Here is a 24,579-nt window from a genome sequence, read left to right on the forward strand (position 1 = left end):
TCATGTAACTGTAGATTTACAACAAAAGGAAACCAAAATTTTCAGGCAGTGGAGATAAATCTTACCTATATACCAAAAAATATCTCTGGGATTTCCCATTTTTCCCATAATGCAAGAAGAGGACTTCTTTTCTTCACAGCAGTATTTTCCCAGACCCTGGTGCTGGTCCATGGCAGGAAAACAAAGGCTTGGGCAACTTCCTTTCTCTCTTTCCTCAGGCACTGGAACTTCTCCCTGAAAGTGTGGCTCTCTTCCTCTGGCTCCCTTTCATTTTTTAATGAAGGAGAACAGAAGTGAAGATTATTTATCCGCAACAAATTTGAGTTTATCATAGAATGGTTGGGGTTGGAAGGGCACTTATAGATCTTCTTGTTCCAATCCCATCTAGTTCCAGGGATGCTCCCCACTGCAACAGGTTCCTCAGGGCCTCCTCCAGCTGTCCTTGAACACTTCCACATTCTAACCAACATATTGAGGCAGGATTATCCCCTGTGGATGCCCCCTCTGAGGGGTTTGAGTGCTGCATTAGGACAACTCCATCCTCTACTTGAAGGCTTTGGGAAGCTCCTTCCTTCCTGGTCCCTCATGACAAATGTGGTTTGTGTAACCCTTAGCCAGACCATTAAAATGCACCCAAAAATCTTGGCCCTTTTGGGGAAAAAAAACCCACCACTTTATTTATGATTGATTGTTCTTTGCCTTATCAACCCCAAATGGGTACCTCATACATGCTTATTGCTCCTAGGCATGCATAAAATCCAAAGAACAAAAGGCAAAATGCAGAATTCCTACCTTTTTGATGTACACTGGCTTGGGGTCTGGCAGGTGCTCGTTTGCAGTTACCTGTCTGAGGCCAGGCAGGTTTTTGGGTGAGATGAAATCAATAACCGGGCAGTTGCACTCCTGTGTCACACAGCAGCTCCACATTCTGCTGGTTGGACCTCCTTTTGAACAGGCTAATCCTGACAGGATAGCTGTGGGTTAAAAAGGGTGAGGGGGTCAGTTTTGTGGAGCTGGGATCTGTTTTGGGGAAAAAGAAAAGGAGAATTAGTCAGGGACACCTCTTCTTCACCACACAGCTCACAGAGATTAAATGTTCTGTGGCACAGCTGTGGATGGGGGGATTTGAGGCACAGCACAGAGCCAGCAGCAGCTGCTGTCATTTTTAGTGGCAATTCCAGAGCAAACTAAATTAATAACCTGTAATGGTAAGGGCTTTGTCATGAAATTCATCCTTTGGAAATTATGGGCTGCATAGGTAAGGCAGTGGGTGAGATGGATGTGGTATAACATATATCTGAAATACATGAGCACATCTAATAGCTGCAACACAGGTAAATAATTTAATAGAGATGATATAATTATATATATAAGGGAACATATGAGCAAAAATGACACTTGGCTTCAAGCATGTGGGAAATTGGTGGTAGAGCTGGAAATGGGACCACCTGTGCTAGTCAGAAGATCATTCAGCAAAACCTGAAGGAAGGTTTATTTCTGTATTAGCTTTCATTTTTTTTTTCATGCAGCATTGCCCTTCTAAAGATATCCCTTCAAAAGATGGACCTTTTAAGAATGTCTGCAGATCTGGGCTCCCCTAGATTAACTCAGGGCACACATTTCAAAGGGAAGTGGTGTTCATGGGAATTCTCTGCCAGCCACCCAGATCTCAGCTGCAGAAGGAGAGGATAAGTAGTAAAGGAGTTTAAATTTCCTCGAGCTGCCTTCTGTTGTGCTTCAGCTTTGATCTGCCAGGATTACCTTGAGAGGTGAGAAAAGCAGTTAATTTTCCACTTTCACTTGACACTTCCCCTTTCCCTAGGGGCTGCTGAGTTAGTGCCCACTGCCTGCCTAGGTGGGCTGAATGCAGCAGCAGAAGTGGCACTTTCTGGGCGCTGCCTGCCTTCCTAGATGAGGGATCCAAGGTTTTCCTTGGCTGCAGTGTAGCTGCCTTCAACTACCAGCAGAGAGCTGGACTTGGTGCTCTGCTCAGCCCACAGTGCCACCATCTTTACTTTGTCTTTTCTCTGCGGTCCCACAGGAACACTCCTGAGCTCCCAGGGAGCATTCTTCACATCGTTTTACAAGTTATCTTTCTCCAGCTCTCATTCTTTGTGGTGATGGCTGCAAAAAGATTTAACTCTGCTTAGGTGACTTCTGCTTTGTTTATAAAGCTAAATATGTTGCCTCCTTGTGTTGTTCTACTCCTTCATCTTTTGTCTTTGGAGTTATATTTAGGCTTTTGTTTTATTATTAATTAGACTCCATCCTTTTGTTCTGCTCTTATCACACCTCAAACAATAGATTCTCAGCCACAGCCAAGGCTTCTCTCTTCTTCAGTAACACAAATATTTGGCAGCGGAGCACAATGTGTGTTTGTTTTTAAACAGTCATCACATGGAAGCTCTCATGTCCTTGCACTGTTGTCAGCTGCTGCAAAGGACACAACAGCAGATGGCAAAATGGGCTGGGAAAAATGACTAAGCATGGCTTGAGCTGCTCTAGGAGGGAGAGGGATCAGAAATAATGCTGCCCTCCACTCCAGGATCCAGCTTTCTGCAGACTTTTGACAGAGTTATTTTGGTTGTCTTGGCACTGGATGAGGCTGGTCCGTGTGCTGTGGCTCCCTGGGAGGAGGGAAGATGATGGCAGATGATGGGAGGATGGAAGATGATGGCTAGGGCATGATGGCCATGCATGAGCACCTCACTCTGAGCTGCCTTGCTCTGCTCCAGCCCTCAGCTGCAGTGAGCTGTGACAGGGACCACGTGCCAGTCCTGTACACCTCTTATCTACAGCTCATCAGGCAGCTCAGAGGTGCCCTGCAGACCCACATGCTGAAAACAATAAAACCTGAGCTGCAGTGGTTTTTTCCCCTGTGGCAGGAAGCAGAAACCTCTGTGACCAGAAGCAGAAACACTGATCTAAACTGTCTGGCTGGTCACAACTATCCTTGAACTGATCAAAGCCCTGGTGGCAACCCCCAGGACTCAAACAGGCTTTATCTCTCATGGCAATCTGCGTTCAGTGCAGGGGTTTTGGGCATCAGGCATGCAAAAAGCCAAGGGCAGCTTCTTCCCTGGGCCAGGCAGACCTGCCAGGGTGCTCTGTGCATGGGGCAGGCTGCTCCTGTCCACTCTGCTCCCAGGACACCAAGGGCAGATAAAACAGCATCAGGCAATTTCTAGGAAATGCAATGAGTCAGTTCCTGTTAATGATGAGCCCCCTGTGAGTCAGATCATTAGCACTGATTTCCATTTCCATTGCTCTTGCTGTTGTTGGGCTTTTTGTTTTTTGGTTTTTTTTGTTTTTTTTTTTTTTTTTTTTAAGAAAGGACATATTTTCATTTTACAGTTTTTGCTCTAGAACCACTTTCACAAGGAAATAGGTCTCACCTGGTAATTGATCTCTGTTTGCCCATCCTTCCCCAGAAACTTTTGTGCTCATCATCAAGAAAGGCAGTGTTTTCAAAGTCGCTAAGTCCCTGCAATGTTCATGAAAACTGCTGGCTGGGAAGAAGAAAAAGCCCCTGTTAGTGCTGTGGTGAGAGATGTGCCACAAAGGCAACTCACTCCGTGAGTCACCAGAGAATCCACACCTCTAGATGGCAGGAAAAGCTTCAGAGTTTGCATGTCATATTAGACCTCAAACAGAGACACGTCTATTAGAAACTAAAAATAATCCTCGCCGTCGCTCCCGAGAAAACTGATTTTTAATTGTATAAAATCCATCCTGTAAAAGAAGCATTTGTATCTGGCTCTGTAGATTCATCTGCTCCCCTCTCTTCCCAGGCATTGAGATTTAAGGTACTCATCAGTGGGAAATATGGAGAGCCTCCCACAGGACTGCAGCCTCTCCTTCAGTACCAACAAATTCAAACTAGACTTCTTAAGCATTCCTATTAATTAGTCTGTAAGGAACCATTATCAAAATATGGTGTGAATACATAATTATGAGGGTGTGTTGTCTGGCAGGAAGATGAGGGTCTGATCCTGCCTCCTCCCAAGTAAATGGCAGCTTCCCCACTTGTTTTTGTACAAGCGGTAGCGAGCCCTGAGGCAGCAGAAACTGGAGACAATTTTCCCCTTCCTGCCTCCCTGGAAGCACTGTCTCACCCTTGCTGAGAAAGCACTTCACCCCTCCTGGGAGGGGAGATGGAAAGCACAGCAGCTATTATCAATATTCATGCACAGCTGCAATTCCCAGGCCTTTTTCCCTGCTGCAACGTGCCAGTAGCTGCACAGGGCTCACCCAGAGTGGGACAGACCCCTGGCAGTGCCAGCCAGGGATTCCTGGCTGTCCTCGAGGTGCATCTGCTGTCCTGCCACAGCAGAGGACAGCCTGGTTCTGCCTGTGTCAGGGCTGTTTATGTCCTGGTCCTGGTGCTGGGAGAATGGTCAGCAACCTGCCCTGCCTGTGACAACTCTTCAGGCAATTGCAGAAGTTCAAATTCTGCCATTTCACTGGATTTATGGGCAAAACCTTTGTTTTCCCCCAATAAATGCAGTAACAAATGCCTGCCAGCATACAGCAATCTTCACACGTGTTAATATTGAAATATCAGTCCCACAGCTCATCTCTGATGAGGATCTCATTTGTTTGAGGTTTTTTGTTTGGTCTGTTTTGTCCTAAGCAGAAAATGGTACGGTCTAGAAAAGGCAGAATGGGACTAGAAAACTGTAATGAAATCTCAGACTTTGCTTTTCTGCCACAGATGTGTTTGGCAGCCCTGGAAGAATTATGAGGATATTATTTCCCCATTCCAAATTAATGTCTTGTTTGTAATCTGGTGGAAGTGCTTTCCCTGCTGTTCCCCATCCCAAAGTTTCCCTTCTTGGCTTAGCCACATGCAAAAGCAGTGGTTTATTTGCTAGCACTAGAACACATCCCCTCCTGATCCAGGATTTCTGTCTCTCCTGCACTTCCCATCTTTCCCATTGGCTGCAGCAAAGTTGCATTGCGTTGGGAATGATGCCTCAGGTTTAGCTTTTCTATTTTCACATTCTGTGCTGCTCTAGTGTGCAGTTCTGAGCTTCACTTGAGGGGATGCTGAGCTCTGTACAGAGCAGGGAGACAAAACAATTCCTGCTCCAGCTGGGCACCAAGGACAAATGATCCAAATCTCACCCCAGGAGCACAAACAGCGTGGGCTGGAGAGAGACAAACAAGCAGGGTGGGAGTGCCTGGGCTAAAGCTGGAACGGGACAATGAACTGCAAGGTGCAAATGGAGCAGAGCTGAGCCAAGGGAGAGACCCTGGGAGCGCTCGTGCATTTTGGGACCATCTTGGGTTCCTCTTGGGTGCAGCCCTGGCTGGGCTCTTGTGCTGCCCAAGGTGGATCCATGGAGGAGATCCTTTGAATGAATCCCTGCTTTATTCTTTAGCTCTGCCCGGCCTCTGCTCTAGGGCAGCTTTTCCAAGGCATCAGCAAAGGATTTCCATTTCCCACTGGTGTAACTGCTCAGGTGTGCTACAAACACCACCATGAGGTTTCTCAGCCATGAGGTTTGGTGACTCTCACTGAAGGCAGGCAGGCCCAGAGGTGGAAATCTCTGTGATGCACACAGCCTGGACAGTGGCAGCAAGGACCTCCCCTCCCCTTGGTGTCTTGCTGTAACAGGTTCCTACCCCAAACAACATCAAGGACCCTGGTGCTGGCTGGACTCTGAGGGCTGGACTGAAATTCCTGCTTTATTTTTACCAAACAGCTGCTGCGTATCAGAAAGGGGGAAGGTCAGTTATTGTTTAGGGAAAGCTGGGTCTGTGACAGGGCAGGCATTCAATGAGAATTTCTCCATATGCACAATAGAAAATGTCTATTTCAGAAATTCCTTCTAGATGCACTGTTATTCTCTTTTTTCCATCTAATTACTTCTAAAAATGTGGCCTTTGGTCACTGACCACTTGAACTGAATTATTGCCTGTGAGCAAGTGGAGAGGAAGGGAGAACCTTATCAACTTAGCAGACTTTTAACACTCAAACATCATCCTTTTTTATTAGAATTTCCCCCACTTAAATGTTCTGTTGGCTTTTAGGAGAACAAGAAGTTGAAATACATCAGGAGCTCAGGGAAAAGATTATTCTCACCTCCCTTTAAATATTGTGTTATCCTTGGGATTTCAGAACTGTCCTGAGACAAGCAGTGCCAAAAGCTTTAGTTTGGTTGAGATGTACTCAGCCAGAAACAAATTCCCAGGCCCTGGATATTTTCACCAACTCCTGCCTCTTTGTGAGCAATATTCTTTCTGTGAAAGTAACCAGCTAACAATCCCTGCAAGATGAACATTTTCTGATTGGATTTAGTGAAGTCAGGACTGGGTATTGATGATGTGCTCAATAAACTGCTTTAACCTGGGACCTTTAGCACAGGGTTTGATTATGGCAGTGATTGTTTAACTAGAAATGCCATCCAAAATACAAGTAAAGCATGTGGCTATAGTGACTGTACCTAGCCACTAGAGAGAGACATTATCCCATGCTGTAAAGTGAAATGTTTCACTTGCTGTCGTGGTTTAACCCCAGATGGCAACTGAGCTCTACACAGCCCCTCACTCACTGTCCTCTGAGGGATGAGGAGGAAAATGGGAAGGGTCAAAGTGAGAGAACTCCCAAGTTCGGACAGAAACAGTTGAACAGGAGCAAAAGCTGAACAGGTAAAACACAAGCGAAGGAAAAGAAGGAATTAATTCCCTGCTTTCCATGGACAGGCAGGTGTTCAGCCCTCTCCAGGACAGCAGGGCTCCGTCACACGTGGCAGTGAGTTGGGAAGACAAACACCATCACTGCAAACATGCCCCTCTTCTCCTTCTTCCCCAGCTTTATATGCTGAGCACGATCCAGGTGGTCTGGGACAATTGGTGAATTGGGGTCAGCTGTCCTGGCTGTGTCCCCTCCCAAATCCCTGTGCACCCCCAGCTCCCCACTGCTGGGTGAGGGGCAGGAATGGCCTTGGCTCTGCGTGAGCAAGAGCTGAAACATGCCTGTGTTACCAACACTGCTTCCAGCACAATTCCAACCACAGTCCCACCCCAGCCACTATGAAGAAAATGAACACCACTGCCGAATTAATTTTTTAGTTAACTCAAACCCAGCAAACTACCGGATGTCCACCTCAGAGCAAAACGTCCTGTCCCTCTGGAGCAGTGACAGAATGGGCTCCCTGATCAAACCCTGGGGAGCTGTGGCCCACGGTGGCATCACCTGCTGCACGTCCAAGGTGGCTGTTCCAAAACACTGCAACAAAGGTGTGGGAAGGTGTTACAGTTACATTTCTGTATTTTCAATCAAATCTGTGCGGGTGCAGCTAGGGAAGCAGTGAGTTAGCTGTTCTGGGATGGAGCAGGGCAATGCTAGAGGTCCCAGGTTAAAGCAGTTTATTGAGCACATCATCAATACCCAGTCCTGACTTCACTAAATCCAATCAGAAAATGTTCATCTTGCAGGGATTGTTAGCTGGTTACTTTCACAGAAAGAACATTGCTTACAAAGAGGCAGGAGTTGGTGAAAATATCCAGGGCCTGGGAATTTGTTTCTGGCTGAGTACATCTCAACCAAACTAAAGTTTTTGGCACTGCTTGTCTCAGGACACTCCCGATCAAGCCCATGCGGGTAACTTCTAGCAGCGTGACACTCGGGCAGGCACTGAGATTTTTGGGGCTTTTCGGCAAGATGGAGAGCCAGATTGTACAGAATTCCTGCAAACCCTTCAGCCCCAGAGAGCCCTGGTTAGGGCAGGGGTGTTTCGATGGCAAACACGAGAGCGCCGGTGCTCCGTGCCGCCAGCAGCCAGCCCGCAGGCTGCCCCGGGGCCCCGGTGGTTAACGTGGGCTGCTCAGCCCCGAGATTAACAGGTGCTCGTGTGCTCGGAAAGGAGAACCGGGCAGAAACTGAGGTGAGGGAGCAGCGGAGAGGTCCGTAGAGCAGCGCCGGAGCCGCGCTGATTCCGCGCTGATGATAACCGCGCTGATTCCGCGCTGATAGACGCGCGCTCGGGTGGTGCCCGCGGGTCCGGAGCCAAGATCCGGGCAGAGCAACAGCGCGGGAAGGCTGCTCGAGCTAAAAACGCAGCTGGGCACAAAAATACAACATTCACTCGTGAGCAAGCGGGACAGCGGCCGAAGGGCGCCGGGTGTTTAACCCCGGGATGCTCTGCAGGCAGGGGCCAGCCCTGAGCCCCGAGGAATTCCCGGAGAGGGACCGAGCACCGCCCCGCTGTTTGATCCTTCCCGGAGCACCGAGCGAGGATGTGCTGCTGGAATTAATGGTCATTTCCGATGGGATTAGTTCTGTTTCAATGCAGGCGAGGAGCAGCGCTGTCCCCTGGCGCTGAGTTATTCGGGGAGTCCTGCAGTTCTGCTTTTTGCTCACACGAAAACACCAGCTAACACTTACATGATTTATGGCTTCTAATTATTTTATATTATTACATATGATTATATATAAAACTATTATATATATATATAATATATAAAATTTATATATTATAATATATTATATTATTTTATAAGCTCTTAAGCTTTGAGTTAGAACTTACATTGGTATCTTTGTTCGCACCTGCACTTACTCTCGATTTCTCAAAATAGAGTAGGGGTTCTCCTGTGAAAATCCCGTTAAATTTCACAGGCTGATGTGAAAATCTCGGTAGCAGCGCTTTAAAATCCTCTGAAGGTGCGGGTTCAGCTGTATGCAAACACGCAAGGAGAAGTCTCGGTCTGGGTTTCCACTAGGACTTAACTAGGTGCACGTTGAAAGTGAGCATTCAGTTTTTGTCTTGCAAATTAGCCAGCACTCAGCTGAGGGGAGTCCTCAATCATTATGCAAATAATAAACGGGTAAAATCCCCTTTTCTTTTTATATAGCAGCACACCCTTTAGCGCATCCTCGGAATTAATCAGTTTTAAGGATTGATTACTGTAAGGCACCACAATCTGCTGGCATTAAAATATTAAAATGAAACCCCTTAAAAGCCCCTTTTTAAAAAGCTAACCAAACCTGGATTGCAGGCAGGGGTATTTCCTGACCAGCTGTGTCGGTTCCGAGAAGCTTTTCTAGAATCTGGCATGACACTTTCTAGCATCTGATGAGTGCTCAACACTTATGCTTTTACATTTTCTGCATATTGGAAAATTACCTGTGCACGTTAATATTTAAATGAAAAAAATATGGATTAATACTCCTGTATCACAGAATGGTGAGACATGTGCAAGCAGCACTTGAAAAGTCTGTAAATCAATAGAGAGGTTTGAGTATACACTGAATGAAAAAATACATAATTATATACATTCAAGTACCATCTTCATGGTTGATATTAATCCTCTGAAATGAGAAACATGAGAAAAAGCCATCCTTAGTTTTCATGGGAGGAAAGGGAGCAAAAAAAGGGTCCAAGACAGAGTCACAGAAATAATTGTTTTCTGCTTCTCCTCAATTTTGCAAGTGGCCCAGGAGAGGTGTCCCCGCTGCTCCTGTCAGCACTGTCCCACCCTAGGGCAGCACAGCAAATTGCCATTTGCATGTGCCACAGGAATCCACCATCCCACTCGGATTCAGCAAGTGCACGCTGCTGTGCAAAGGCAGTAGGAAGAGATTAGGAGAACTGCAGGGAGACTTGAGCTTGGCTGTGAGGGGGCTTCAGTTTCCCCCTGAAGGACAGGTGTTTAAGAAGGAAAGTTATCGTCCTGTTGTGACAAATTTGTGGCATTGCCTGTCCACCACCTAATTCTAACTTCACTTGCGTCGTGCACAGGCACAACATGATTAACATTTCTTTACAGAGACGACTTTATTGAAGCTTTTCTTTCACAGTTATCATTCTGCTTGATGAACAAAAAGTATTTTCTGCTCTCACCCCAGCACAGACGACCTCAGGTCAGTGACCTTTTGGTAGTATGTCTAAAGACGTATTGACTCTTCTCATTTTGATATGGAGATGGTGCAGTGATGAAAGAGTGGCTGTCTTTGCAGTACAAGAATTCCTGATGAGGACAAGGAGCGCACAATGATGTGCTTGGTGTGTCTAGGGTGGTTTTTTCTGTGTGTGAAGATGGGGATTTTGGGAAGCCAGGTGCTGTGTGCTTACACACTCGTGCTGTGTATATAGACTTAATAACTCTCCTCTGCTGCTGAGTGTACAGTTCAGCTTTGAGGAACTCAGGGTTAAGTATTTTCACTGGTTTGAAAGTGGGGAAGCTGAGATGGGAGTAAGCCAATGGCTGGCATGAGGCCAGAGGTGCTGGCTAGCTCAGGACTGTGGAGCTCAGAGCTCTGTGTGCAGACCATGCAACCACAGCCCTGTGCACCAATAACAAGTTTCAGTCCGTTCCCATCTGTGGAGGAAAAGGAGACCATTCAAACCACTCAACAGTCCCTTTCTCTGCAGTGGGAATGCATCCCACCCAAAGGTGTGTCAGAAGAAATGAGGGCACCCTGAGTTTATACCCTGAGTTACACATCCTCTTTTCTCTGTTGATTGCACTGTTCCAGCACCCATATTCTAAAGGACTTTAAAACTGACGGGGCTGTTTATAGAAAGGAAACTTCTCAGGGTGGCTCAGCTCAATTGTGTTCTCATCGGAGTGAAACAGGATGCTTGGCCCAAACCTTATTTCCTTCATTTCACCCCATTCTATTCCCAGCACTTTTCCTGCATCCTGCAGTGAAACATCAGTGATGCTGCATTTTTCTCAGCCCAGGGCATTTGAAGGGAGCACGAGCAAGGGAATTTTCATTTATTGATCCTGGAGGAACTGGGGATGCCCGTGTCTTACCTTTGGAGCCACTTTTCCCAATTTCCACTAGAGGGGTTACACGTTCTAGTTCAGAGTGCTGCAGCAGCCCAGGAGAAGATGGAGCTGCTTCTTGTCCACCTATATTTTTAACTGCTACAGTTAATTCACAAATACAATAACGAGCTGACAGTACTAGGGCTGGAGGCCTTCATAATCATTACAGAAATCATTAATTACCAGGAAATTAGAGAGGTGTCTCTTAAGTGGTTAAATTTGCAACCTTCTGTCCACAAACAAGAAATCCAAACGCTTGCCTGAATCATAGCTAACTTCCCACACATTCCTTATAAGCTATATCTTGTTTATTTCTGCATACATTACTCTCAGTAAATGATTAGATTTGTCACCCATGACCCGGTATGCTGTTTGCAATTATTTCTTTTATTAAATTAATCACCACATATTTGCTTTGAGAAATTCTGTATGATATCTATCGACGCACGCATGTGGACGAGAGTATGTGAGCACATGAACTTCCCTGATTGCCTTTCCTCTTGTGCAGCAAATTAAAAATAACAGGCATTAAAGCTGGCAGAGTTACACTGACAGGGAAACCAGCTCACAGGGAGGGGGGAAATTGCTATATAAAGTTTTTTTCTTTTGTATTTTAAGTATTTCTACTTATGTATTGAATTTTAATGATCTGGACAGCGCTAATCTTTGCCAGCAGATGTATAAACACTTGTGGCTCTAAGATTTAAGGGTGCTGGTGTGGACTGCACTCAGCTTTGCTTTTTCCACCTCCCACGTCCTGTGGAAGTGCCTGTGCTGGGGGAGCTGCAGACATATGGGCCTTCACCATATCCCTGGCACTTTGTGCAGCACTAATGCTGCCCAATAACTGCTTTGCAGAGCCAGAGCCTTTGTGAATTACTTTCTGGGAGAAGGGAACTCACTCGCCACTTTTTGCAGGGGAATAGAAGGGCTCTCCTTTCTACAATAATGGAAGTAGCTTGTTTTCTAGGAAAACTGAACCTTGTGGTATGTATAGAAACAGGGCTTCCATCAGGTTGGGCTGCTGTAAAGTTGGGGTTTTTTGTTTGTTTGTTTGTTTTTGTTGTTCATTCGCTTTTCTTTTAACAAAAGCATTTCTATTTCCATTTAGTTTCCATGTAATCTTTTAGATATTTCATCCTATCAGATTTCTGTTCTGTCTTGTGCTTTATTTTTCATTGTCATGCTTTCTCTGTCTTCTCTGAACATAATTTCTTCTGAGCAGAATTCAGCCCCAAGAGCTTCTGAGCTGAATTTACAGATCCATTGTATTTGAGCGGGTTCAAAACGAGACAGAAATACTCACTTTTAATCTGTTATATTTCTGAGGTGCTAATTAGTTTGCCACCTCTTGTTTGCCACCCAGTTCAAACTGGCAACCCGGGTGCTATGAGAAATTCTTTTAATGATCTTCTAAGAAAATGATATGGAGTAATTTACTTCTGCAACAAGTAACTTGCTTTGGGAAAGGGATCACTGAACCAAGACAGCTGTGATAATGTGGATTTCAAACCACAAACACTGCAGCTGGTAAAGAAACCAGAGTTAAAAGACAGAGTTTAACCACCCTTGCAGAGATTGTTATTTTGTCTGTAAATACGCGGTGTTCTTCACGCACACACAGAGGTGGGTTGGAGCCTCTGGTAGGTACACCCACAAATTCCTTTCCTGACTTTCCCACTCTGCTCCTTCCTTACCTACCAGTGAGCTCAGGGACACTGGCTTTCCAGCAGCTCAGCGGATGGTCTGCTCCGTTCCACCTTGCAGCAGAGCAGCGAGGCAGAGGAGGGAGGGAAGGGCTCTGTGGGAGGAGGAGAACGTGCTGAGCCCTCCCGACACACCAGTGAACCTGGGCCTGGAGTTCTGCTTTGCTCTGTCTTCTGGGCTGCCTGGACTCCTTCCAAGCCCAGCCAACAAAGGACTCAAAACACCGCGAGGGAGGGAAATATCTTTGCTGAAGACTCACATGGATTTTGGTGCGTGGCCAGGTGTGCAGGGGAGGCTGCCCCGGGCAGGTACCCAGCTGTCCCCACAGATGCCACCACCTCCCGAGCTCCTGAGGAGGACTGGCAGAGCAACAGGTTTGGGGAGAGCACAGGGGACATCCCATCTGGAAAAACCCTTTGTGGGCACAAGCTGTGGCTCTCTCTTCAGCTTTGTCTTGGTTGCCTCCCTCTCCTCTGCTCCCAACCAAAAATAGGGTTCAGCACAAATGAAAGGACTGCTGGTGCAAGCTCCATGGGTTACAGACAGACAGAGAGATGATCTGAGGAGAGATTATTTTCTCTCTCTATACAAGCAAAAGAACCTCTGGGGGTGAACTGTCTTGTCTTTAGAAATAAAATTAGCAGGAGATCTCTGCAACCCATAGAGCTGTGCTCAGGTTTGATATTTAATTCAAATATTCACCTGAAATTCTGAAAGATGTTGCTTCCTCTTTTGGATTTAGTGGAGGCTGCTATGACGGTTTTGGTAATAGGTTTCCTTGCAAAATCCCAAACCAAAACCCTTCATTTTGGCCCCAAGTCTGCAATACAAGGATTTGGCACAGGGATTCAGTTTATAGTTGGTATCATTTATCCATGTTCTCTGTCAGTGACGACACTGTCCATCCTGTGTGGAAGCCTCCCAGCTGCACAAAGGCTGTGGGGTGAGTGCCTGGGCAGAAGCCCGTGGGAACTCCAGCTGTCACCCTGCCAGGCAGTGCTAACACCAGCTCTTTAAATGCCCATGGCACCTTCCTGCAGAGGGGTGTCTGGGAAACACCTCTCCTTTCAGCATCAGAAGTGCCAGCAGCCAGGAGCACACCTGAGCAAGGCCAGGTAGCACCTTTCAGGTGTGTGTTTGTGCAGTGCACATCCCGCCAAGCACAGCCGCCAGGGTGATCATCACTCCCAGCCTGTGACATTTCTCAGGAATGTCACCCTTCGAGCAGGGCGTATTTTATGATCTGCTAACCTTCCCACCCCTGTCTGTCACAAGCTGGTTCTCATCAATTGGCTCAACTCATCTTCTGAACAGCCCAGGATCTTTCACATAGCTCCACCTACTTCAGCTGCTGTGTTTGAGAGAAGGGATTTGGAGGCCGGAGGAGTTGTCCCGCCACACTGCAGTTCACACAGGCACGGCAGAGGTGCAGCTGGGACTGAGCAGGAACCCTCTTGGTGAATTTCTTAGGCTGGCTTTTCCTCTGCATCTACCTTGAGCGTTTTTCCTCCTCCCTTTTCTGTCTGACATCCTTTGCTAGAGCTTTGCTAATCTCAGGATTATGCAAGGGAGCATATTTTCAGTCACAGGATGCTCACATGCTCACGGAGCAGGGTGAGCTCCAGCTCATTGCACACTTGCTGCCTGACACACACACAAGCCCTGGCTGAGCACTGACCATCAGGGAGCTGATTCCACCACGAGGGGTGAAGATGAGCTTGTGAATCACAGTAGCAAGCAAGATTGCATTTACCACCTCTGAGGAATAAATATATCAAAAAAACCCACAAAATTTCAAAAATGACAAATAAAAAAAAAAAGAAAAAAATTTCAAAAATGACAAATCAAAAAAATGAAAAAAAATTAAAATGACAAATAAAAAAAAATCCTTCAAAAATGAGATTCATCTCTGTGCACCACAGAAATGGGAATCCTGCCACTTGTCAGCAAGCTGCTTTTTAGGAAAACAGTGGGTGAGGAGGGTAAACAGGTGGCAGGGGAAGGTGACAGGAGAGTAGGAGGGTGATTAGTTTTCAATGCCATCCCAACTATTCAGCCACTAAATAGATTGTAACTGTGAACAAAGAGCTGAAATAGGTCAACACAGCTTCTCCAGCTCTGGAGTGCTTCAGGAGATGCTAGGTATTCCTGAGCAAAAACATCCTTCCCTGCTACAAAACAAAGACTAATGTTTAATTATTCTGCAAGCCTTGAAAAAACCCAAAAGTCTGGGAGCAGCCTAAATAGAGTAAGCAGTGTTAAAACTCACTACCTGATGAGTGATGCTCTTCAGGACTCCTCTGTGTCTTCCTTGGTGCCTCTTCCTCTTGTCCCATGCCTGGTGCTGACCCTTCTCCCTCCTTCCCCATGGATGCTAGTTACCTCACAGGCACTCTTCTTTCTCAAAACCTCCTTACTCAAGAAGGAAATTTATTAATCAGCTGCATCAAGGCCTTCACTGTGAAAGTATCAGTTTGAAGCTATGGAAGAGAAAAGGTAATTCCAGATATAAACAGCTGGAGTCTGGGTGAGAAGGGCTTCAAGAATATTACAGCTGGAGAGCCCTTGCTGTGAACTCCTGGACTTGCCCTTTGTCTGCAAGCCTGGCTTCTAATCCCTGCCCTGGATTTACAAATACCAGCCCTGCTCCTGGCTAGGAGGATGAATACAATAGGGTTTTAGTGCAGATTTCTTTCGGAACAAAAGCCCGTACTAGAGACCTTTGTTTTCTCCCAAACTTTTTGGTTTGTTTTGAAGCCAGTTGAAAGACAAAAATGCAAACACCCCCCGCCACACACACACTAATTCAGAGACTTCTAACTGATCTGACGGGTTCTTAGTGAGGATTATTTATTTATTTATTTGTCTAATAGATAATTTTCTGCAGGTCCCAGAGTGCCACTTGACTTCTGTTTCTGTTTTGATTTCATCCTCATGGCTTGACATCTTCTGTTCTGGCCTTTTTTCCTTCTTCTGCACAGGCCCCTGACCTGGTGCCAGCAGGGACCTCAGGTGTCCCTGCCAGGAGCTGTCCCTGTATTCCAGCCCATCCTGGGGCTCTCTGCTGCTCGGCCAGGGCTCCTCACCTGCAGCAGAAGGGCACAACAGCTGTTTCAGCTGCCTGGCCAGAGAGGAAAACCAGCCCACTTAAACCCACTGAAAAGCTCTTTTTTACAAGTGAAACTTCAGCTTTATCAATAACAGCTCTTCACATCAACATTTGCAGAAAGGGATCATTGCTTTACTCATCTCTTACTTTATTTTGTCTGAAGAGAAGCAGTTCTATCAAAATAGAAAAAAAGAAAAAAGAAGGATTAAAAAATATTTTCCTGAATGACCTTAATTTTTTGGCAAAAGACTTGCAGCCAAGTCTTGTGTTTCAGAATGACTAAGAGTGAATGGATGGTGGGACACCTGTTCCTGAAAGCTTTCATGTTCTGCTGTGTGAACTGGGGAAGCTGGATCACCAGTCACATGGCTTATGTTTAAAAATATGATTGAAATGAAACTCCTTTAAAAAATAGCATGTAAGCCTGCAGCATAAGTGTTTGGGTTTTGGCTGGGTAGTTTGTTTGGTTTTTGGGTTGTTTTTAATTTTTTTTTTTTTTTTTTTGTGAGTGTAGGCACATGCGTTTTCTTTGTGGGTTTTGTTGGGGTTTTTTTGGTGGCTGAAACTGAGCTCCAGAGAAGCAATTTAGGGGCACCTGTAAGTGATATTGACTTTCAATCAGAGAGCAGGTATGTAATTGCTTTTTGAATATGTGACAACTAGGATCAATGTATCCAGCATGTGTGCTGAGTTTGGCTCATCTGCTTTGGATTTTTTGGATGCTGGAATCATCATGTTGAAGCGGTTTAGGAATATTTGTGCCTATGACTGGATGTGCTGAGATTTGATTCTCACTGGGTTCAGCATAGGAAACCTCTGAAAGGTTTGCACAGCTTGGTGTGTTGGTAGATCTGTGCTACTTCGTGCCGCTGATATCAGGAAATTCCCAATACTGTATATGATTGTTGTTCATGTGAGATTAACTCATATTTCTGATTTAAATGAATCAATTACATGAAGCTGCAAAGTTCTACAAATTAGCTCTGCAGTGTAAAACACCCTGACGTAAATCATGGAATACTGATTTTGTGTTTCTTATATTGCAGACTATTCTCTTACACCAGATAAGCACATGAAAACAGTGAGAAAGCAACGTTTGTTGTGCTGTTTTCTCTCATGCTATTATTTATAATTTCTAATGCCCTGTCTTACATCCTGTTTCACAACCAGAGTCAGACACTCTTGTTTAACTGCTGGGGAAGTCAGTTTGATCCCAAATAAGGGCAGCTCTGACTAGACGCACTGAGAAAATAAAAGGCAAAGCCCACTCTCCTCTCCTGGATGCACCCTGAGTGCCAGAGCAGCTCCCACAGTACTGCACAGCCAGGCAGGCTGGTTCCGGAGCACCAGCTGTGAGGTGACACACTTAATGCACCAGCGATCTGATCCAGCACAGGAAAGCTTTGGGGCCTGATCCTCCGTGCCTCTCGCCTCGTGCAGCCATTTGTAGTGAGCAGCCCGAGTGCCCACCCTCTGGAAAGGCAGAATAGAGAATATTTGCGCTGCTTATCCTTCACTGCAGACCTGCAGGTGCGCGAGCTGAAACAGGCTTTGAGTTCTTATGAAAATTTTATTTAGATGCTGTTGTTTTTTGTGTTTTTTTTTTTTTTTTTTAATGTAAAATATAAAGCTAATTGAGCCTTCCAGGCAGTGATCTTACGAGCATTCCTCCAGGATACATCCGGAGCAACAGAATATGCACACACAGAAACATGTGCAGGTCTAACAGCACAGACCAGAACAAGTGCTGAACTCAAGCCCTTCCTTAGAAATTCAGATGTTGCCAGTTTAAAGGGCTGTTTTCCTAACCCAGCAATCATTTCACAAAAGGAGCTCCAATGCCAATTTTAAACCAATGATTGCCCTGTTACCAACACAAACGTCTCACTGCAGTGCAACCTCCTCTCCTTTTTGTTTTTATGATAGTAATTTGAGGATATTAGGAGCTGTGTTACTCCACAAAAGATGGTAGTGCGAGAAAACAGCTTTGCGTGAGAAATGCAAAATTGTATTTGCTCTCTGATTTTTCAAACAATGATCACAAATTCAGAGAACAAACTTTGTACTAAGAAAGAGAATTTTTGGTTGGAAATTTGGCCAATTTTTTACTTAATTCTGTTTGGTTTTGTTAAGTTTGTTTGCTATTTTTGAGGGTACTATTTATTGCCTACATGCTGGAGAATAATCCTGCAGCAATGTGCTAAATGTTAAACAAGGTCACACAATTTTTTTCCCCACATTTATTTTAATATTAATTACTGCACCTAAATATCTATTAAAAAAAAAGCTCTATCTTGTGGCACAAACCTTGATTATATTGAAAATTAGAGGCTTTTGGCAGTGACGGGAAAGTGAGTCATTTTTTCTGTCCTTTTAGGGCAAATTTTTTTTTCTTTTGTTTTCATTGAAGGAGCACTGTAGAGATAATGATCTTAATAAAACAGTATATACAAATCCCTGTTCCTGTGCTACTGATAAGACACTAACTGCTCAGTCCTGCTAAAACTTACTCACAGGAACTGGCCTCTATTTTCAGAAGTCACAGATTATTTTGATTGCCTCCCTTTTTCACTCAATCGCCAGTTTTAGAAAGCATGGCTAGATGTAGAAAATGAAAGACACCTTTCCTTTTGGAAAGGTCTATGCCACAATTTTTTTGTCACCTTGTAGAGCGCCCAAAACTCTTGGAAATCCCTCTGAAAAGTTTGTTTCAGCCCTGGTTTGAGTTTGAAGTGCATATTGTGCACAACCTGGATTACTTCATGGTCTGAAGTTCCACATCAGCACTGCCCCGATGCCTTGGAAAAGCTGCCCTGGAACAGAGGCTGGATGGAGTTACAGAACAAAGCAGGGATTATTGAAAGGATCTCCCCCATGGATCCACCTTGGGCAGCACAAGAGCCCAGCCAGGGCTGCACCCAAGATGAACCAAAATGGTCCCAAAATGCACCCAAGATGAACCAGAATGGTCCCAAAATGCACGAGCGCTCCCGGGGTCTCTCCCTTGGCTCAGCTCTGCTCCATTTGCACCTTGCAGTTCATTGTCCCGTTCCAGCTTTAGCCCAGGCACTCCCACCCTGCTTGTTTTTCTCTCTCCAGCCCACGCTGTTTGTGCTCCTGGGCTGAGGTTTGGGTCATTTGTCCTTGGTGCCCAGCTGGAGCAGGAGTTGTTTTGTCTCCCTGCTCTGTGCAGAGAGCTCCCCATCCCCTCATGTGAAGCTCAGAACTGCACACTAGAGCAGCGCAGAATGTGAAAATAGAAAAGCTAAACCTGAGGCATCGTCCTAACGATCTGCCCTCATTAATTAGTCCTGAGTGACCCTCACTGAGCCATGTAGGACACATTGCCCACACCTAGGCAAGCATCACCACATGGTTTCTCATCCTGCAAGGGCTTCCTCCAGTGGAGGCTCCATGGAAAACATTATTAATTAACCCAGTGGTGGGGTAAACAGCCAAGAAGGAAAGGGGACAGCCAGAATATATGCATGACATCTCCAGCTGTGGGCTGGTTCTCTCACTTCTGGCAGGCACAAAAGTGAAATTAAGGTTTGGGACTTAATCCTCTCCTGCATCACAATGGATAATCTGTGATTTTGGGATGCTGCCTCTTGGTGGGGAATTCTGGTGTCAATTCTGGTATCATGTTCTTCTATTAGGGCAGAGTTGGAGAGGCTTAAATGTTTTTATGGTCTCTGTAGCACCACAGAGTCAGGGGTGGGCTAAAAAGTTGGATTTGGAAATGGAATATATGAGAATATACATATTTATCCATCTGTTGGAATGATGGAAAGCTTTTGATCATGTTCATTGTGGACTAAGGCTGAAATTGAAAAAGAAATCCGTAACTTTACCACTGGATTTGTGCCTAGGAAAGAAGCAAGGCTAAAGGAAGTGTTGTGGAGTTTAGTCCTCCTCCTTTTTCCTGGGGAAGGGTTGAGGGGAGGGCTCGATGTGAGCTCATTGTAAAAGAGAGATTAGGGAAGATCTGCCCTAAATTGTAGCTTTGTAATCCCTGAGCTGGGCCCACTTAACTGTTTGACATGTGAAAATATTGTATTAATGAAGTTCCAGCCTGCTTCTTAAATCCATCCTTGTGACTGTCTTTATTCATCTGCATGTCCTGATAGATTATGATTATTTTTATATATACAAGTAATCTCATTGAAATCTATGTGTTACCCCTGGTAGCATGATAGATGATCGTGGCTCACGCCTTTAATCCATTATTGAAGCTGAAAGCTGTTTATAGGTTCTTGTAATACTTAATTTTTGCTCAGCATGGACAACTCAAAGCAAGCATCTTAACTTTTTCAGCTGGCTTCCTTTTCTCTTTATCATTCCATGTGCCTGCAGTAGTTTAAATTATAGAACGCCACACTGACATTTAATTTAATCAACATTTCCTGTTTCTTTTAGATTTTGTATGCACCTTCTACTAAAAATAAATATATTCCTTATTTAGTTGATAGGACCTAAATGTGGGACCCAAACTGGCAGTTGCTCTGCTGAAACATGATTCCATCATTTAATTTCAGGAATCAGCTAACGAGAAGCTGGAGAGAGCGCCCTACTCAGGGACATAACAGCAGCATGTTTTATGTTCCCTAGGAAGTTATTTTAATGTCTTTTTGAAATATTATAGATGGGATTCTCTAGTGCCTCTGGGAGAACAGAGACAAGAGCTGCATAGAACCACATTGCTTTAATTTAAGCAACAGAGGCTTTTCCTACTGGCAGAAATCAGTGCAAGCATCACCCTGATTTTATTAGGGAGGAGCAGATAAGGCATGCTGAATGTAAGAGATGAGAGTGCTGCTTGGCCTGAGTGGGACCACGTAAGGGGGTTCTTGTGCTGATGCTCCCTGATAGGAAAACAGATGTTTGTAAGTTCCTAAGGGGTTTCTTCATTTTGATTTGGCTTTAAGGTTATCTCAGTACCTCAATAATTGGATTACTCTGGCACAAAGATAATGTTGTTTTACAGGACTCAGGCTTTGCTTTCAATGCTGTCACTTATACCTCTGAGAGGCAGCAACAAACCCATTCCATGTGAGAAAGGTGGCATTTTACTGCAGCTCTTGTGAAAATGAGTGTGCCAAGACTCAATGGAGTAGAAAACTGGAGCTATGAATTTTCTAGGAGGATGAGGCAAGAAGCAGCTTGTGAATAGTGGCAGGGAAGGGAAAAAACCAGGGAAAGCTAAAGACAGATTAGCTCTGTGTGAGCAGAGAGATTTTTTTTTCCTTAGAATCATACATAAAACTTTAACTTGCAGGTTCAGGGATGGGTGGGGAAAACCAATGTAGAGCTGTGCATAAAACACCTTCACAAACTGATTTTGAGGTGGACACTGCTCGCAGTCAAGATGCGTGATACCTTTCATTTCAACACAGCCACGTTCCACGAGCACTAGAACAGCACCAGGCTCAGGCCATGCTTCCCTGGTGCTGGGGAACTGAGAGCTAGCCAGAGCTTTGCAAATTGCAAATTCAAAATAGCTAGCAATTTTTACCCAGTAGCCTACCTTTCACTGGGTAAGTTGCACTGAAAATCTTCTTTTGTGCTTTCTTTAGTTATTCAGGGTGGAAAAGTGGCTTGAAGCTGTGCTCCCAGCTGTGTCCAGCCCGTGTGTGCTAACATTCAACATCCTGTGCACTCAAATATGCAGGGCTAAATAAGGAGATGTTCTTTAGGTTCTACTAAAAAGCATTTGGTTGACTGAAAATGTTGAAATGAGTCGATGCAGAAATGGCAACATCCTTCCTTTAAATAAATAAATAAATAAATAACCCCCCGGGAATTAATTATTTGCAATAAATAGTAAAAATTAAATTATTATTGGCATTCACAATTGTTTAAAAAATATTTGGAAATAGGATGCTAGAGTCTTTGAGGAATGAAATATCCTCATTATTCCAGACAAACTCAAATACAGCTGCTAGCAGTCCAATGGGGCTTTTTTCCTTCCTTTCTTTCTTTCTTTTTTTTTTTTTTGTAATTCTCTTTTCCACTGAACACCTTAATCCTATTGTAGAACTAGAAAAATACAGCTCCTGTGGAGAGCATAATACAATCTCACACCATTGTGCTTTTGATCTTAAATAAAATGCACCCGCATTTGGCTTTTTCTCTTTGCACCAGATTAGTTTTGGACCCAGCCACCCTTATTCCTTTCTTGTGCTGAACTGCAAGGAACTTTAGCATGATTGTAAGGAGGAGTTGGCATAAAGGAAGTACTAACGGGGGGAGCAGTGCTTATGCAAAGAAAAAAAGGTGTGGGCAGGGAATGAATGGAAAAGAGCTCTGAAGGATGTGGGGAGGACACACAAAGCCTGTCAGCCTGACCCGTGCCAGTCTGGCTGTAGTGCCCAGCTCTGAGATGAGCTAAGACACAGCAAAGCTTCATGGCTGAGCTGTTCCATCAGCAGCAGGAGCTGCATGAGCAGGAGGGGGCTGAGGAGGTGTCACTCTGACAGCCAGGGGCAGAAGCTGTGCACAGCTTGGTGACTGGGATGCCGCAGGGACCAACATCATCCCCAGCCTGTGGCCACCTTCCTCAAAAGCCTGGATTTCATTCAGAAGAGGCAACTTTGAGGCTGGCTTAGTGCTTGGGGTTTTTGGATACTGTCAGGCCATGGCCCACTCCCTGTCTGTCCTGCTTGGCTCACTGCAGGCCCTGAGAGCCGTGCTGCCTCCCTGGCACCCCAGCTCTGCAGAAATGCCCCATTCCTCTGCCAGCCTGGCTTCTCCTGTGCTGCGAGGAGTTATGGGGCTGGCTGGGAGAGCCGATGTTTGCGCCCATCCAGAGCTGGCCAAGCTCCATCTGCCCTGCTCCCATCCCACCCACAGGACTCCCGTGGGAGTTCCTGCCACAGAGGTAGGGAGGAAGCCAAGAAAGAAACATTCCTCCAGCTCTTTTCTTTTTTTCTCCTTTTCCCGTCAGAGTTACCACCCTCTCTCGCCACTCCTACGGAGAGGTCTGAAGTCTCACTGAATCAGCAGTTGTGAATATTATCTGTGCTGTTAATGGTTTGCATCTTTTTGCATGAAAGGGTAAAATCACTTAGGGACACACACACACAGAGAAAAGATCATATACAGTAACATATCCAAGCACGGGGAAAGAAAAAAAAAAAGGTTGTAATGTTCATGAATTCCAGATGATGACTTTTTAAATCCCCAAGAAGGCAGTGAAATTGTTTGATTGTTCTTGTTAATTATTGGACTTGTCCCAGTATCAAATATTTGTAGAAGATAAGACTTCCCTCGTGGAGATGAATAATAACCGAACTTGCTCTTCTTTGAGCGATTTGGCTCAGGGCGCAGATTTCTGCGTTTCCCACTCTCCGGCTCGAGCCCCGTCCAGCCGGCTTCGGCAAAGCACGTGTACAAACCGCTCCGTCAAAAACACAACACCCCGCAAGTAACCGAGAGAGCGAGCGAGGAGAGGCAGAGCCGGGTTTTGGAGAGCGTGACTTGGGCAGCGCCGGGGCACCGCCACCCTCCCAGCCCCGGACACCCGCACAGCGGCACGGGCTCGCAGCGCTGGGCACGGGCAAGCGGCGGGAGGAGGCGCGGAGCCCCCAGGCCCCTGCCGAGCACCCGCAGCCCGGCACCGGCCGGACGCGGCCGCGCTGCCCCGAGCAGCGGCGGAGCCGCGGGACAAGGAGGAACCCGCGGCTCCGGGGCAGAGCCGAGCGGAGGGAAGCGCTCGCTGCCCGGGGCACACGGCGGGGGCTGCCCGGCCCCTCCGCCCCGGGCACGGCTCCAGCAGCAGCGCGGGGAGCCGCGGTCCCGCCGGAGGCTGAGGTAACGCCGGGGCTGCGGGGGACAGCGGTGGGCTCGGAACGCAGCGCATCATCTTCGGGATGCCCTGCGGCAGAGCGCGGAGGGGAAGGGACCCCAAACTTCTGCCTCTGTCTCGGGCTCCTGCGGCCGGCTGGGGGATGCAGCGGGAGCTGGGAGAGGGGATGCAGGGAGAGGATGCAGAGAGGGGATGCAGAGAGGGGATGGAGAGAGGATGCAGGGAGGGGATGCAAGGAGGGGATGCCGGGAGGGGATGCAAGGAGGGGATGCAGAGAGGGGATGCAGGGAGGGGATGCAGCGGGCGGCCCCACGGACACGTGCGGCGCGGTGACAGCGCGGGGCTGTCGGTGCGGGAGGTGCCAGCGGACACGCACACGCCCACGGACACGCAACTCTCGGCGTGTTTACTCTCAGCGAAAGGGCGGGAGGGGGGACCGCTCCTCGGGAGGGGACTCGGGAGCGGTGTCCCCGCGACAGCGCCGCTCGGTGAAGAAGTTCCCGGGCGGAGCAGGGGGCAGGCGGGAAGGGCTCGCTGCCGCTTTGAACCGGCGGCTGTGGCGGCGGGCAGCCCCGCCCCGCTGCCCCCGCGCTCGGCGAGGATGAGGATGGCGCTGGCGGCGATGGCCGTGCGCGGGGGCGGCGGGCGCGTCACTTACCGGTGGCCGCACGCAGGGCCGCCCCGGGGCGCGGCGGGGCGGAGGTCGGGGATGGTCTGAGGCAGCCCCGCCGTGCCGGGGGGACTCCCCGCGCTGCCCCCTCCCCGCCGTCACCGTATCGCCTTCCTCCTCCGCCTCCTCCTCCTCCTCCTGCTGCCTGCCGGGGTGCCGGCGGCGGCCAGGCGCGGCGCGGCGCGGCGAGCCTCTCCTCCCCCATTGTTCCCGGTCTCCCTCTCCCTCTCCTTTTCTTTTTTTTTTTTTTTTTCCTTTTGTTATTTGCACTCGCATTGTGTTGTTTGTCTCTGAAGCCGCCTCATGACCAGCCAAGGGATTTCACCTCGTCCTTGAGAGACAGAGAGCGAGAAGGGGGAAGGGGTGGGAAGAAGGGGGGAGAGAAAGGAAGAGCTCACCAAACACCCATCTCCCGGTCCCTCCCCGCACCTCTGGCTCTCCCCACCCCGCCAGTGTGTCACTTAGCACCCCGCGCCCGGAGGAGACATGACAGACAGCGGGTAG

The 24,579-nt window shown here is 46.9% G+C and overlaps 1 protein-coding gene across 1 annotated transcript; it reads right to left on the reverse strand.

The window, feature by feature from the left end:
• LOC119708473 lies at positions 1–24,569 on the reverse strand. The gene is made up of 4 exons (XM_038154937.1): positions 24,064–24,569; positions 3,396–3,509; positions 793–974; positions 1–264 (listed from the first exon to the last, which is right to left on the reverse strand). Exons 1-4 carry the CDS (start codon positions 24,278–24,280, stop codon positions 1–3), a joined length of 777 nt encoding a protein of 258 aa, XP_038010865.1. The 5' UTR covers positions 24,281–24,569.
• Positions 24,570–24,579: the final 10 nt, after the last annotated feature.

Source organism: Motacilla alba, chromosome 1A (assembly GCF_015832195.1).
Source record: "Motacilla alba alba isolate MOTALB_02 chromosome 1A, Motacilla_alba_V1.0_pri, whole genome shotgun sequence".
Classification (NCBI taxonomy): Eukaryota; Metazoa; Chordata; class Aves; order Passeriformes; family Motacillidae; genus Motacilla; species Motacilla alba.

Excerpts from the sequence above, each read along its gene's own strand:
- LOC119708473 (XM_038154937.1), bottom strand. The coding sequence starts at position 24,280 with ATGGGGGAGGAGAGGCTCGCCGCGCCGCGCCGCGCCTGGCCGCCGCCG. Across the intron at positions 3,510-24,063 it reads GGCCCTGCGTGCGGCCACCG|CCAGCAGTTTTCATGAACAT; the intron begins GTAAGTGACGCG and ends TCTTCTTCCCAG. Across the intron at positions 265-792 it reads AGCCAGTGTACATCAAAAAG|GGAGCCAGAGGAAGAGAGCC; the intron begins GTAGGAATTCTG and ends AAAAAATGAAAG.